We start from the raw sequence: 15,259 nt of genomic DNA, 5'->3' as shown, positions 1-15,259 counted from the left end.
AACGACTTCTAACTTTAAAATAGCCCATTCCAGTTTGCCTGTTCCAAGACTCACCATTTTCCTTCACCCCTCCCATACAGGCTTTAAAAACCCTGTTATTAGCAGGTCTTAATTACAGACAGATCTAAAGAAATCAAAGCAGCTACCTGGATCTCTACTAAAATCACGGTCTGTACTGGAAACTTTCAAAGCCTCCCAGGAAAAAGCACAGTTGTGCACAGCACTGCAAACCTGAGCCTAGGCAGCATCACAGAGGAGTGTGTCCTGCCCGCCATAGTTGTGTCATGCTGGGAGCACGGCAGATGGTCCACCAGATTTGTTTGTTCCCAGTATGCATATTGTGTGCTGAGATCTGGCAGAGCCTGTGTCTGGGCAGCCGGGAGGGAGTCTGTCTTTTTGCCTTGTGCTGGCTCTGCTGGGGAATGCCAGAGGACAAGGGAGATGACACCTTCCAAGGGGACTGAGTGTTTCAGGGACAAGTCTCTGGAGTCATGCAGTGAGAAGTGGAGCAATGTTTCCCTTCAGAGTGAAGTGCAAAAGTGTACATGAAGACAGAGAGTCCTGAGAGTGTGGTTTCACAATCATTTTTATTGGAAAAGCTGAATGGTTTAAGTTGGAAGGTGTCTCTGAAAGTCTTTCAATCATATGACCAGCTCACAGCAGCAGCAGCCGGAAATATAGCTCAGGCTGCTCAGGGCCATGTCTAGTCAGGTTTAGGATGCCTCCAGGGACAGTAATTTCATGGCCTTACACAGCGATCTGCCCTTGTTTTTCACCCCTTGTGAACATTACTTTCCTTACATCTTATTTGCATTTACCCTGCTGAAGCTTGTATACCTTCCCTGAACACTACCACAGTGCATCTCGCTCTCCATCTTTCCTCTTTAATGTAGCCTGTTACACAGGTCAGGATAGCAGCTGCAACCTCACACTTTGCCTTCTCTTCTCCAGATTGAACCAGCCCGGTTCTCCCAGCCTCTTCCTGCTTGTCCTGGGCTCTAGCCCCTTGACCATCCTGGAGAGACATGGCAGGGATGCAGGAAAGTGAGACACCTGTGGCAGCAGCATCCTGCACTTCTGTAAGGTTAAAGTAACCATTAAACCACAGCCACAGTACAGGAGGAAGCAGACTCAAAGCCAAAGTTTTGGAAGCAATTGAAAGTGAGTATCCTTGGGACCCAGGGATTAATAACTGCATTGAAGAAAGAAACAGGTACTAGAGTGAAAGCAAGGGTAGAGACTCATTGCACTGTGGCTTGGGGTCAGTACTATGTGTGCATCCCCTCATTGGGGTGAGAATTAATGTCTGAGTGAGACACTCCCCCTTGGAGTAAGCCCAGACCTATTTTGTGAGGCTGACAGGGGGTGAGAACTGAATACAGCACAAAATCAAAGAAGAAGCAACTTCAAGGTGAAGGATAAGGAACTAGCTTGATGGCCGCACCCAAAGAGTGGCTGTCAATGGCTCCATGTCCCAGTGGAGGCCAGTGACAAGCGGAGTCCCTCAGGGATCAGTTCTGGGACCTGTCTTGTTCAACATCTTTGTGGGTGACATGGACAGTGGCATTGAGTGCACCCTCAGCAAGTTTGCTGATGACACCAAGCTGTGTGGTGCAGCAGACACGCTGAAGGGAAGGGAAGCCATCCAGAGGGACCTTGACAGGCTGGAGAGGTGGGCACAAGCCAACCTCATGAAGTTCAATAAGAGCAAGTGCAGGGTCCTGCATCTGGGTCGAGGCAATCCCAGGCACAAATACAGGCTGGGCAGTGACTGGCTGGAAAGTAGCCCTGAGGAGAGAGACTTGGGGGTGCTGGTGGACAAAAAGCTCAACATGAGCTCTCAGTGTGCACTTGCAGCCCGCAAAGCCAATCAGATCCTGGGCTGCATCAGGAGAAGTGTGGCTAGCAGGTCGAGGGAGGTGATCCTCCCCCTCTACTCAGCCCTGGTGAGACCCCACCTGGAGTACTGTGTCCAGTTCTGAAGCCCCTATTACAAGAGGGATGTGGAGGTGCTGGAACATGTCCAGAGAAGGGCCACAAGAATGATCAGAGGGCTGGAACACCTCTCCTGTGAGGACAGACTGAAGGAGTTGGGGCTGTTCTGTCTGCAGAAGAGAAGGCTCCGAGGTGACCTAATTGTCGCCTTCCAATATCTGAAGGGGGCCTACAGGAAGGCTGGGGAAGGACTTCTCAGGATCTCAGGTAGTGATAGGACTACGGGGAATGGAATGAAGCTGGAGGTGGGGAGATTCAGGCTGGATGTGAGGAGGAGGTTCTTCACCATGAGAGTGGTGAGACCCTGGAATGGGTTGTCCAGGGAGGTGGTTGAGGCCCCGTCCCTGGGGGTGCTTAAGAGCAGGCTGGATGAGGCTCTGTCCAGCCTGATCTAGTGTGGGGTGTCCCTGCCCATGGCAGGGGGGTTGGAACTAGATGATCTTTGTGGTCCCTTCCAACCCTGAATGAAACTATGAAACTATGAAACTATGTCTTCACTTGCAATGACTGGAGCAGACACTTGACACAGCTGTAGTTGATCTTTATTGGTGCTGTGGTTAACTCATTACAGCAAGTCACTGTTGACCTGTTCATATAACCACGAGTGTGTTTCCATTTGAAACACAGCAAGAGACAAACATGTCCTGGAAGTGGAGAAAAGGATGAAGCCTTCCCCAGCTCCACGCTGTCATTTAATTTTAGCACTATTGAATGTGGGACTCATGCTCTTTTTACTCCAGAGGCCACCATCAGAACAACTACAGCCATTGCCTATTAAAATGGCTTTCAGGGTAATTAATTAAATATTTAAAGAAGTGGAAAGCATTTCTCTGGCAGAGAAGGAAGCCTACAGCTCTTCTAATTTAAATAATTAATTAATGCTGGACTACAGTCACATGGTTTGCAAGGGAATTCGTGCTGGATAACTTCTGTTAATGTTGCCAGCTTGCTGAAAAAGAAATAATATTATTAGGAGTGTATATGAGGAAAAAATTCTTTGTTGAAAGAGTGGTTAGGCATTGAAATGAGCTGCCCAGGAAGGTGATGGAGTCACTTCATGACATGTTTTAATGGTCATGGTGGTGTTAGGTCAATAGCTGGACTTTTCCAGTCAAAACAGTTCTATGATTCTATAAGATCTTTCAATAGCAATAGTAATAATGAAAACAAGAAGAACAAAAAACCCCAAACAACAACAAAAAAAGTCCAACACAACAAAGTAACTTTGGGTTCAAAGTAATAAGACACCTAATGTTCCAGAACAAGAGCAGAAAATTAAAGGATTCTGAAAAGCACTGCCTGCAAAAGCCTGCTGCTTCCACATGAAGAGAGCTGCAAGTTTATATGTAACATTTGCTGCCATCAAATATTGAAAGTCTTTGCAAATTTCAAGGTAATTTACATGGTTGGATGAAGCCTGCATACAACAGGGAAAATAAATTTGGTATCACATTGCATATAACATTGGAGACTGATAGGGACTAGATTTTATACAACTAGTTTCCTTCTTGCACTCCCATAGAAACGTCAGCAAATAAGGGGCACTTTCAAGTACAAGACTAAATTGCTCTTAAAAGACATCAAGTCAGTTGGTTTTTCTTTACTTTTTTCAGAAACTTTGCTCATGGGTGCACCTTTTTTCCTTTAATTGTGTTCTCATTCACCTCTTGGGATACGTATTCATCTTCAGTCTGCACAAGTTCTAGGTAAAGCTCTGTAACTTTAGAGGCTTTTTTCATTTGCTACCTTAAAGAGAAACAGGCTGCACATTTTACCAGCTGGGAAACAATTCAAATACATGTTCTAGCAGCCTGGATCAAAACTTACACTGAACTGCTCTGCTTACCTTTGCACAAGTAAAAGACGCCCACAGAGGAAAAAGAGAAAAGGAGCCAAGAATGAAAGGATTTGCAGAAGCCCCGCATCCATATAAACCTCCAAGCTGTACCTACTGGTAATTTCACGTGTGCAAATATACCTGCTGGAAAACAGAGGAAAATGAATTCTTCCATTTGCTCCTACCAAAATAGTTATTCTATTTACTAGTATAAAACTTTTCTTTCTGATTTTCTTCTCTTAAAACACACTGCCATAAAAGACATTTTCGCTACAAGAAGGAAACTGAGGTGCTAGATTATGTCCAAAGGACAAAGAAGCTGGTGAAGGGTTCAGAGCACAAGTCTTAAGAGGAGCAGCTGAGGGATATGGGTAGTTTATTCTGGAGAAAAAGAGGTTCAGGAGAGACCTTCTCAATCTTCACCAGCTACGTGAAAGGAGATTGTAACAAGGTGGGTGCATTTCTCCCAAGTACTAACTGATAAGACAAGAGGAAATGGCCTTGAGGTGCACCAGGGAAGGTTTAGATTTGATAATAGGAAGAATTTCTTCACCAAAAGGGTTATCAAGCACTGGAACAGCCTGCCCAGGAAAGTGGTTGACTCATCATCCCTCGAGGTATTTAAAAGATACATAGATGTGCTTAGGCACATGGTTTAGTTGTGGACTTGGCAGTGTTAGGTTTACAGTTGGATAGAATGATCTTAAAGGTCTTTTCTAAACTAAATTATGCTATTTCTATGAAACACAGCATTTTTTCTCTGGCAAACCTGTGCCTCACAAGGGGCTGCTCCTCCTGAGTGGAAAGTATTCATCTGGCACTGACTTTTGTGACCTTTTTCCAGTCCATACACACATTAGAAGAGCCCCTTCATGGGTGCTGCTGGAGCACAGCCTCCTGCATGAAGTTTGGCTTGAACGAGGGATCACATAAAATACAGGAGGTTCTATCACATGGGTCCACCTTTTGGAAAGCATGATCTGGTATACCATCCTGACACATCCTCGCCTGCATTTTGGCGGTGGCTGTAGCATATGCCAGCCTACATACATGGAATATAGGGCAACATTTTGTCCTTCAGTGCATTGCTATGTGAAGTACCAGGTGACACCAGTCCAGCTGAGGCATGCTGGGTACCATAGACCCCCAAGTTCCCATCTCTGCCATCATGTTACCATCCCTCAAGCAACCCTCAGCCACCACAAACATCAGTACTACTGTTTTAATTTTAAGTTTACCAGTGATGTCCCCAGCAATTGCCCTTATTAATGGCAATGCACATAATTAAAATTCAGTGGATCAATTAAACTAAATATGCTCAATAAAAGCCATTAGAAGCTGATGTAAAGGAAAAAAATCTCCATCAAAACACTGAGATGGGATCAGTCTGCAGCATGCTTTCAGCCGTCTTTTCGTTAGGCTCTTGTCTAGTATTATGTATGTGTGTAATTTTACTCACTTTGGCATTTCTACTGTATGAATACATGTGATTTACAGAAGTTAATGATGCATATGAAATATTTGCTAGAGTGAGGACCTGGATTACCAGCAGGAGGATCTGCAGAAATGCAAAAGTACTCTTATGACTGTTATAACCAAAGCCAGGGTTTGGCTATTCATATACAGCAAAAGTCAGGTGCCTTCCCCAAAAAATTGTCTTCACTGTTTACACTGCACCATTCCTGAAGTAATAATGCTTGTCTGCCCTGGTTAATGTTTTCTAGAGGACACTTTGCTTTCATAATGCTATTTAACTGTATAAATAAGAGAGGGAGCTGCAGGGTAGTCCTAGTGAAGACAGCAGGATCCTAGGAAGTTGCTGTAAGTAATGGGATTTTTGTTTCTTATAGCGTCTTCAAGAACGTGTCTTCTTGTTGCAATTGATTTTCAGTCCTTCCTAGGGAACTGAAATTGAGTTCTGTTGAACTGAAACCAAACTCTCTCTTAACAAATGTTCCACTGATGAAAAGGCTTTCATGTTGTCAGCTGTATATAGAGGACATAGGCATGGAATTCCTGTATATTGTCAGGTGGCTGATAGGAATCTAGTAAGAATCTAAAAGACAGAGAACGGTGTCTCACAGAATTTCAGGGAAACAAGGTTGTCTCTGGAGCCAGCAAATTCTAAGCACCTAAAATTGGGGCTTTTCCACCATGTTCATCCTGCTTGAGGAAACAGGCTCTGCTCCATTGAAAGCCTAAGGATGGGTGCTTAGAGCTCATTTTAAATATATGGGTGATCCTTTTTAACTCATTCTGCAGGATTTTATATTCAAGGTCTACAAGAAATATCTTTGTTTAGGGAATGAGCTATCTAAGGTCTGCTTTCCTTTTAAATAAAACATCTCCTTAATTCTTGAATCATCAGATTACAGGATCTTTGAAAGAGGAGTGAAAATGGTGTTCTACACATGCTCAGGGGAGCTAAGATCACAGTGTGGCAATATGTTCATGGAGCCAGAGACTGGGCAGTGGTCAGGTACATATTGGAAAATAGGAACTGGGAACTTGGTGTAATCTATTATTGGGACTGCTGCTGCTTTTCAGGGAGAAGAAAATCTCTGTTCCACCTTATTGCCCTAACCACTTCACTGGTTCTTTTTTACCTTATTTTATGCTCTGGCCTCAGTGATGCTTTATCCCTGAGTATATGCAATAAGTAACTCATGTTCAACAGTGAATACTGATGATGGCCTAGTAGAAGAGTGAGGGCTCATATTTACCTGCTTTCCAGGTAAAAGGAGACCTAGAAGTGGGTGATGCCACCCTTGGAGGTTGTATCTCCCAGGAGGTGGGTGTTGCACTCCCCAGGCAAGGTCTCCAGTTCTAAGCTGTCTGAAAGATAATAGATGACACTTGGAACAGCTTTGTGAACAGTCACATACATTTCTAAAGGATAGTTTAGACTGTCTTCCAAGTTTCTACTACAGAAGGAATTACTTTTAATGAAATCGTTCCAGTGGTTGGATTCTCTGCAGGATCCAATATCCTTGGCCTGTACTTGCAACCTTCTTGGGGGCCTCAGCCACAGAAGCATCAAAACTCTAAATTGTAAGAGAAGTACATGTCAGTCTGGAAGAAACCCTTGAGCTTGTCCACGTGCATACACTGAGGTATGCAAAGAACTTCCAGGCTGGCCAGGAAAGCACAACTGAGTTTGTGGTGCTCCTATGACAGTCCTGGACAGTAGGTTTCCGAGGTTAGTTTCTCACACACAGGTTTTTTTGGAGGATTTGGTGGGTTTAGTTTTTTGGATACGGCAATCAAGAGGGAAGCAGCACCACCTGGTGAGCAAACGGCTTTTCTATTTTGTGCCTGCATGTATTTCTGAGCTGTGCAAATTTTCAGGTTGTCTGAAATGAACTTATTGGTGAGGACCCCTTACGAAGGTATCATGACATGAATATTCATCTCCTGGACTGTTACGTGGGACTCTAAGGGCAGAAAATTGTCTTCAGAATAGTGTCTCCAAATCATGGAGATTAAAATCATCCCTAAAGTGGACAAATTAGCTGTATATACAAAGAAGCAAGTTCTGTCAGTCAGAAAACTTCATCCAGTTCACTTCTATACTTTCTGGTGGTATTATTCTAGGGTAACTTCAGCTAACCAGAGATTTTTCCACGTTCTTTCTAGGATATACTCTCCAAAATAAGTACTGCTGCTCTGGGTTGCATGGTAGGGAAGACTGTGTGATAAGGAAGAGGTAATATATTCAAAAAGTATAATAATGAAGTCTATTACAGATAAATTGCTTGAAGGAGCACTGTTCTCCAGGTGTCAGCATGCTTTTGTGCCAATGTGTTATTTGATTGATAATTCTTCATGAAAGCAATCTTTTCTTGAATATTACAGATACATTGTCATTGCTTAAGATAGACAAAGAAAAGAAAGTACAGAGTTAGATGGGTTTCCTTCCAGGCTGTTCCACAATTCAGTGTAGAATTGTAAGCAGAATTGAAGAGCTTTCCTACTCCCATGTTTATGGACAAACTCTTTTTCTAGGTTTATATAAGTAAAGAGCTTAAAACAGGAAGCGTCCTGCAAAATTAGCCCCTTCAGATGGGAATTCCCTAATGTCCTTTTAGCACAGGTCCTCAGGTCTTCGTTTTTTAATAAATAATAAGGAAGTATGCTTGGTAGAATTCCTCAGTCATTAAGACCATATGAAAATATGCACCTTCTTCATACTGAAAGAGTCTCATCATCAGCTTATCGCTGTCTTATCACTCGCTAATCAAGAAGCTACAGTAATATCAAATGGAACAGCAAATAGTGAGTATGAAGTAACAATCCCCAGTCATATTCTAAGGGCTTACAGGGTTCAAATTCTGTCATAAAAGTGCCTTACATTTCAAAGAAGGGCCTAATAGAGTGGGTCCCTTATATCTTATAGTCTTAAACCTTTACAAACTGCAGCTGCTGTGTCTTTCATAACCTTATACTTTTTAAAATCAACCATTATAAAGATTTTTGTGAGGGCTGATTTGCCAGTACTGAGTAACAGATGGATGATTCTGATTCAAATTGTATTTAGTTATCTGTGATTTTAGAGCTGTAATAAAAATGGAATTAATTTCATGAAAGCATGTAAATTAACCACAAAATTCAAACACATCATGACCACATAGAGGGGAAAAAAAAAAATCAGGATAGGAAAAACATCGGGAAAACGTAACCGGTATTTTAGAGAACACTTACAGCATAACCACGCTATATCCACTTATCATAATTTTGAGGCCTACTTTGTATTCCAAATGAATAGAAATCGGCAGTTCAATGTGTGTATTAACAAGTCCATCTAGTTCCTGTGTTTTGTAGTAAATGTTAAATGTGATGAGATAGGGGACAGGTGGCAACTTAGATTTCAAATTAAATGTTTCATTCTTTGATATTCATGTTATTCTTAATAAATTAGGGCTGCAGCTGAGTAAATAGTTCACAGTGAGTAATTTACCCAGAGGTAGCTTCTGAATCATCCTGCTGGATATGTGAAAATAGGCTAGGCTTAGCCCTGATGCGTTGCTTTGAGAGTTGTTTTTTTTTCAATGTCTAATACACTGGCATGCAGATAACAGTTTTAAATATTCAGTATTAGAGCTCTTATGATTAGCTAGATACGTTAAATATCATTTCAATATTAGAATGCCAGATAAAAAGGGAAACCAAGGATCATCTGCTTCAACCTTTCTAGGAGATAGTATAGTTTAAATTAGATGACCCAGCACCCTTGGAGAAGGGCAAATTATAATTTAAAAGCAATGGAAAATACTCTCACCACAAACCCTTGTGGTCTTCTGTTTGTCAGTAACACAGCAGGTGTTATTGCAAATAGGCCTGCTTTTCAGAAATACTTTTGTCAGACACAGAAATGTTTGAGTATTTTATTATAGCTCCAAAATATTTTGTTGTTCTTATGCAGGTCTAACTGTATACTGGATATGCAACTACTAATACAAATCACTCCCTTTGATGTTATGGAGAAAGCAGGACCATAAGCATAGCACTTTCTGATGGCAGTCTATCAAGTTGAATCATGCCAGAACAGAAAGCAGCAATCAGTTCAGTGTGTCTCTCCTTGCTCAAGTTTTAGCACATCCAGCTCATTATCTCCCAAAATCCTCTGCAAATCTCTTACCATTTCATTGCTCTTGGTTCATTCTCTGAAATGAGGCCCACTGGGACATTAATATCTACATTTCCAAGGTCCCTTTGTTAGTGTTTACACAGTGCAGAGTGTCAGCACCGCAAAGGAATGCGGCTACCAGAGCCAAGTGTAACAGGTTGATAAATGTGTTGCCCTTTGACCAGAAGAGCATCTGATAAAACCAAGGTCCTGCTTTTGTTAATGAAATTGACACCTTATGCTGCACTGAAAAGGAGCCCACTGCAATGGTTTGGTTTGTCTCTTAAGAGAAAACATGTTACTTCATGTTCCTGTTTAAATAATGTATATTCAGACTGAAGGAGAACCTATCCTTAGAGACACAGGGCTTTCTATTTGGTTTGCCATGATTTGTCCTCTCTTGTAACAGGGTGCCTCACCAATCTGACCAAAACTTTATTTAAAAATCTCCTTCATGTCTATTTGCTCAGACTCTCTTTGGGTGTAGCTCTTGATTCCTGCCTATTTGCATGAATTTCCTTTTTTCTCACTTTACCTACAAAACATCCAAACTTCTTCTATGATGTGCTTCCCAGGAATTATCTTACACCGCTAGTATCAAAAGCACATGGTATCACAGCCCTCCAGTGATTAGCTATGGTGTGCTTTCTCATGGATTATGCTCTGTTCTCTGATCTGCTGAGGGTGCTGTGTATTCAGCTAATCCATGCTGAATTTTGCCTTTGCAGATATTTAGGGTGAGGGTAGCAGAAAGAGTTGGTGGAGACTTGCCAGGAGGCATGGGAAAGCCAGATAATATCTGGAGAACATGGAGACTGAAGACAAAAGAGCTAAAATTTTGTATTTAGTAGGAATGACAGAATAACTATTTCTACTTAATTAATTTAATTGCCTTCATAATAACTTCCCCTTTCTTCCATAGGACTTTAATACATGAAGATGAAGACCACATTCTACATAAGTTTACTACTAGCTGGGCTTCATGCTGTTACCTATGGTCAGCTCTCACCCAGCTATCACAATGGACATGATCCAAAGGAACCTAAACATCACATGCATCATAAAAGTGTAGCAACTGCTTGTCTCAAACTAGTGCCAAACAATGCTGACTTTGCATTTCGTTTTTTTAAAGAAGTTACGCTGGAGGCACCTAATAAGAACATTTTCTTCTCTCCTGTAAGCATCTCCACTGCATTTGCTATGCTGGCCCTAGGGGCTCGATCAACCACTCAGACTCAAATCCTGGAAGGACTCGCCTTCAACCTTACAGAGATTCAGGAGAAAGAGATACATGAGGGCTTCCACAACCTCATCCACATGCTGAGTCATCCTGAGAACGGAGTCCAGCTCAACATGGGCAATGCCATCTTTTTAACAGAGAAACTGAAACCTCTGAAAAAGTTTTTAGATGATGCCGAAGCTCTGTATCAGCTGGAGGCTTTTACCACTGACTTTAGCAATCCCACAGAGGCTGAGAAACAGATCAATGATTACATAGAGAGAAAAACACATGGAAAAATTACTAATTTGGTCAAGGACATGGATCCACAGACTGTAATGCTTCTGGCTAGCTTTGTTTTCTTCAAAGGTAAGGTGTCTAGGATTCCTACTCATGTTATTCACTCTTATCAACAGATCTAGTATCAGCTACCTCATTTGGAAATTGCTCTCAGAAGAATTCCAAAAGCTCTTTATTGTGCCAGAAGAGCCCCTAATGTCATACTGGAGGCAGAAGAAAGGTGCCAGGATGCCACTCAGCATGGAGAGGCATCTGAGAGCCATGCAGGCTTGATTCTCTTGGTGGTAGCCATGGGAGCTCTGCTGCAAACTGCAGTCTCTCAAGCAGCCTGAGCTCGCTTTCATAGGTTTAGCCTTAAGTCCCATTGCTCCATATTCTTCCAATTTTCAGCAAAGATGCTGAGACACATGCATGACCTAACCTTTTTAATGCCTCTTTTTAAATGTCAGCATGATTTGATGGCCTAATTTACTACACACTCTTTTCCCCTTTATTTTTTCCCTTCTATAACACTCTTTTATGTACATTTATGTCATTTATGTCATTTATATATATGGAAGAAACTAGTGATGAACAGGGGAGGACATTTTAAGGAACAAAGCAGAAACAGTACATTTCTGATGTGGGTTAGATGACGTACCCTCAGCACTCAGATGTGAAATCTTACATTAATTTTATCTATAAACTGCAAATTAAATGTGTATGGCATGTGAGTACATAGATGATATGAGGTAAGCCCTTAAATGATGACTTACAGAAAAGCCATTTGGATCACCTGAACAGAAAAGCAGTGACAGGTACAAAATAGAATGCCTAACTACTTCACTACTGACATCTGAGAAAAAAAGGAAAAAAAGGGGAAAAAAAGTAAAATTGGAATCTACTGCACTGTTTTAACCAGGTAAATGATTCTTGTCCTAGCACAATAGACATTTATAAATATTCTGTGTGAAAATTCTGAAGTGAAAAAAAAAAAGAAAAGAAAGGAGAAATAGGTGAATATTATCAGTAGTTCTATAAAATTCAGTTTATGATGGTATGGTATTCAGTTGCATTCTTCTTTGTATCAGGCAACTGGGAAAAGCCTTTTAAACCAGAGCATACAGAAGAAAGGGAGTTCTTTGTGGATGATGAAACTACTGTGAAAGTCCCTATGATGTACCAGACAGGCAGATTTGACTTCTATTTTGATGAGGAGCTGTCATGCACTGTGGTGAGGCTTCATTACAATGGGAGTGCTACTGCATTTCTGGTTCTGCCAGCAAATGGGAGAATGAAGCAGTTGGAGCAAACTCTGGTCAAAGAAATCATCCAGGAATGGTCAGACCATCTCTTCCAGAGGTAATCTTCTGCCAGTCAGCTGCAGCGGCATCTAGATTTACAGTCTTTTGTCTGTCTTGGGAAAGCAAACACTATGACTTGATGATTCTGGAACTAAGTGCGTTATTTTTGACTTGTGTACCCTAGCTGTAAAAATCTTGCAGCTGGTTTGTATTTAACTATTATTTTGTTGATGTCTGAGGGACTTACTGATGCCCCTATGAGAGCAGATGCCATCCTGATGGGCTCTCATGAGTCCCAAATAGCATGTCTTGACTGGCATTTCTGAAACAGTCCATTGACTGAAGGGGAAGGTGACAATCTGAAGGCAAATCACCTATACTGCAGTTTCAGCTAATGTGTTCTACCCCTTAGATGTCACTGACACACTATGACTCAGACATATGTCTCAACCTTAAATGAATCATAACTTAAACAGTTTACAGTAATGCATTCATATGTAATATGTCCTACACAAATATCTTCCTTACAAGAACCATTGCAGCACACAGTGTTTCTTTAGAACAGGCTAGTGATTAATTGTGGGTGTCCTGATTTTCTGGCATTTTGGTTTTGAAACTATAAAATTATAATGAGGTTCTGTTAGCTCCTACCATTACACTAGCAACAGCTAACACATTTTACAGCCTTGTTTGTCTGGGAAGGAAGAGACCTTAACACCAGTAGATGAGTAATATCAAAGTTAATATGTGCCTAGTTTGCCAAGCTCTGCCCTGATTCACATCTAATGAAGGTGTGCAGTTCACAACCATGATTCTTGGTGCATCATTATAGAAATGCCATCAAGGTTAATGAAAACACAAAGGGTATCAAACTGGATATGAGCTAATAACATGATACTTCAAATATGAAAAAAATAAAGCCATATAACTCTTAGCTGCAAAATCAAGAAAATCTTTATCTAAACAAATTCTTGGTGCAAATTCCTTCAAGATCAATACAGGAACACCTTCTTCATGAAAGAGGCTGTGAAAAACAACAATTTCAGTTCTATTATTATCTTGATGCTAGTGCTAATACACTTGGTGCTATCATCTTCTGATAGCATCTCATAAAGGATACAGAAGTGGGGTTTGAATCCCATCTGTTCTGCTATCCAAACCAAGCTGTTCCTGAGTGAGACAACAAAAGACTTGAGCTACCTAAAAAGTAATCACTGCAGTAGGTGATTTGAAGGCTCCAAGGACCCTTCACAGCATAAAGAGAAATCCAACAGAAAGCATACCAAGCAGGGCCTGTCTACAGATAGCTCACAGTCAGAGGCAAACTCAATCATGGCCAACCCATGGAAGGAAGTCAGTTAGCAGGTAGGATGTCCAAAGACCTTTCCTGGAGCCATGCCAATTTCCACAGTTATGCCAAAACCACTGCTTTGTTTTGAAGTGTTGGCATTTGACACACTTGTCCCAAGCGGGCTTTATCTGAGCCCCACTTCAGGTCTTCACCTGCTTGAGTGACAGAGGCTGTCACCTTCACACATCATCTACTCTGGCTGTAGGTAGGCACTCTTATTACTGTCCTCCTTTGCAGAGTGCTCTCGGATTTGCCACACCAAAAAACTAGATAAACGCAACTGTTACTGTGATGATGATGACAATGAAGGGCAGTGACTGTATTGCCATGAGAAGAATCAGCAATTGAATTAGTGCTCATTGTACACTCAGGATCCAACCCCTTGGGGTTTGACACTTTGGAATTGCACAGCTTTCTCACCATCATTTACCTCAGTGAAAAATCCTTCTCACTGCATTCCATGTTTCATTTCTACCTAACAGGTTGGTGAGGCTCTACTTTCCCAAGTTTTCTATTTCTGGGAGCTATGAAATAACAAATACCCTTAGCAAGATGGGAATTGTGGATGTGTTCACTGACCAGGCAGATCTCTCTGGCATCACTGGCACTCCAGACCTGAAGGTTTCTAAAGTAAGTCCATGTTTGCTGACCCTCTCCTTTTTTTCATGAGAATGAAGACAAATCCCTCTGTCATAGCATCCAGAAACATCAGCTACATGGATCTCCAGACTCCCATCTTGCCTGCAGCTGAGCTCAACTTGGCTTCAGCCTGCAAGCTTATACAAGGAGTTTGGCCCCTGGTGATGGCAGAGATCAGATTAGTTTGCTGCATGTCTGTTTTTTAACAAGACTGTGATGAGGAACATCAACTCCCAGCTCCTCAAGGGGAGCCACTAACACTCCATTCCACCACAGTGTGTTCCCCCAACCTGGAGACTCAGTTTCAGAGTTGCAGACAAAGTCATCCAAAGTGGAGCCTCCATCCAATACTTGGGACAGAGAGAAAATAGTCTGGAACCCTTTGTTTGTTTTAGGAGATTTCTGTAGCTCTGTTCTGGCCCTCATTTAAAACAGCCATGACTACAATACAGTTTACATATCTCCTACCTCTACTCACTTCTCAGTGGATCCTCCAAAGCTGGGCTGCTTTAAAAGGGGTCTATTTCATTCCTCAGGTGGTTGCTGTCTGCCCAGAATGACTCTCTGGTTTTTTTTCCCCTAGGTTGTTCATAAGGCTTCTCTAGATGTTGACGAGAGAGGTACCGAGGCAGCAGCAGCAACTGCTGCTGAAATAATGCCCATGTCTCTTCCTCCAACTATTGAATTCAATCATCCATTCCTCATGCTGATTTTCGACAGAGATACAAACAGCACACTCTTCATAGGAAAAATAGTTAACCCAACTATCACTAGCTGAAGTGACATAGGAGTTCTGCTTGCTATTACTGATTAAAGAAGATGTGAAACTGCATGATGTGATTTATTTCCATTTGTACCAGCTCAGTATAGGGTTCTTCTCTAGCAAGAGTTTTAATTCTATGCCATTATCAAAAGCCACTGGTATCAGCTGTGACACTTGCTTAAGAGGAAGACAAGAAAATGTTTTAAATTCAGCTAGTAAAGAATGCCTTTGTTACTTGACTGAAAG

General features: G+C 41.7%; 1 protein-coding gene across 1 annotated transcript in view; it reads left to right on the top strand.

Moving 5' to 3' along the window:
* The window catches only part of LOC137446493 (uncharacterized), a 39,051-nt gene extending 24,023 nt beyond the window's left edge, over positions 1-15,028 (top strand). The window contains exons 6-10 of the mRNA XM_068149161.1: positions 10,187-10,298; positions 10,393-11,046; positions 12,048-12,318; positions 14,094-14,241; positions 14,834-15,028. Coding sequence (XP_068005262.1) covers positions 10,187-10,298; positions 10,393-11,046; positions 12,048-12,318; positions 14,094-14,241; positions 14,834-15,028 — 1,380 coding nt within the window. The remainder of the gene's footprint in view (positions 1-10,186; positions 10,299-10,392; positions 11,047-12,047; positions 12,319-14,093; positions 14,242-14,833) is intronic.
* The last annotated feature ends 231 nt before the right edge of the window (positions 15,029-15,259 follow it).

The sequence above is a fragment of the Melanerpes formicivorus genome, unplaced genomic scaffold, assembly GCF_026170545.1.
Source record: "Melanerpes formicivorus ecotype bairdi unplaced genomic scaffold, bMelFor1.0.p_v2 SCAF_17, whole genome shotgun sequence".
Taxonomy (NCBI): domain Eukaryota; kingdom Metazoa; phylum Chordata; class Aves; order Piciformes; family Picidae; genus Melanerpes; species Melanerpes formicivorus.
The sequence above is the reverse complement of the archived record's forward strand: the minus strand, read 5'-3'. Positions and strand labels throughout refer to the sequence as shown.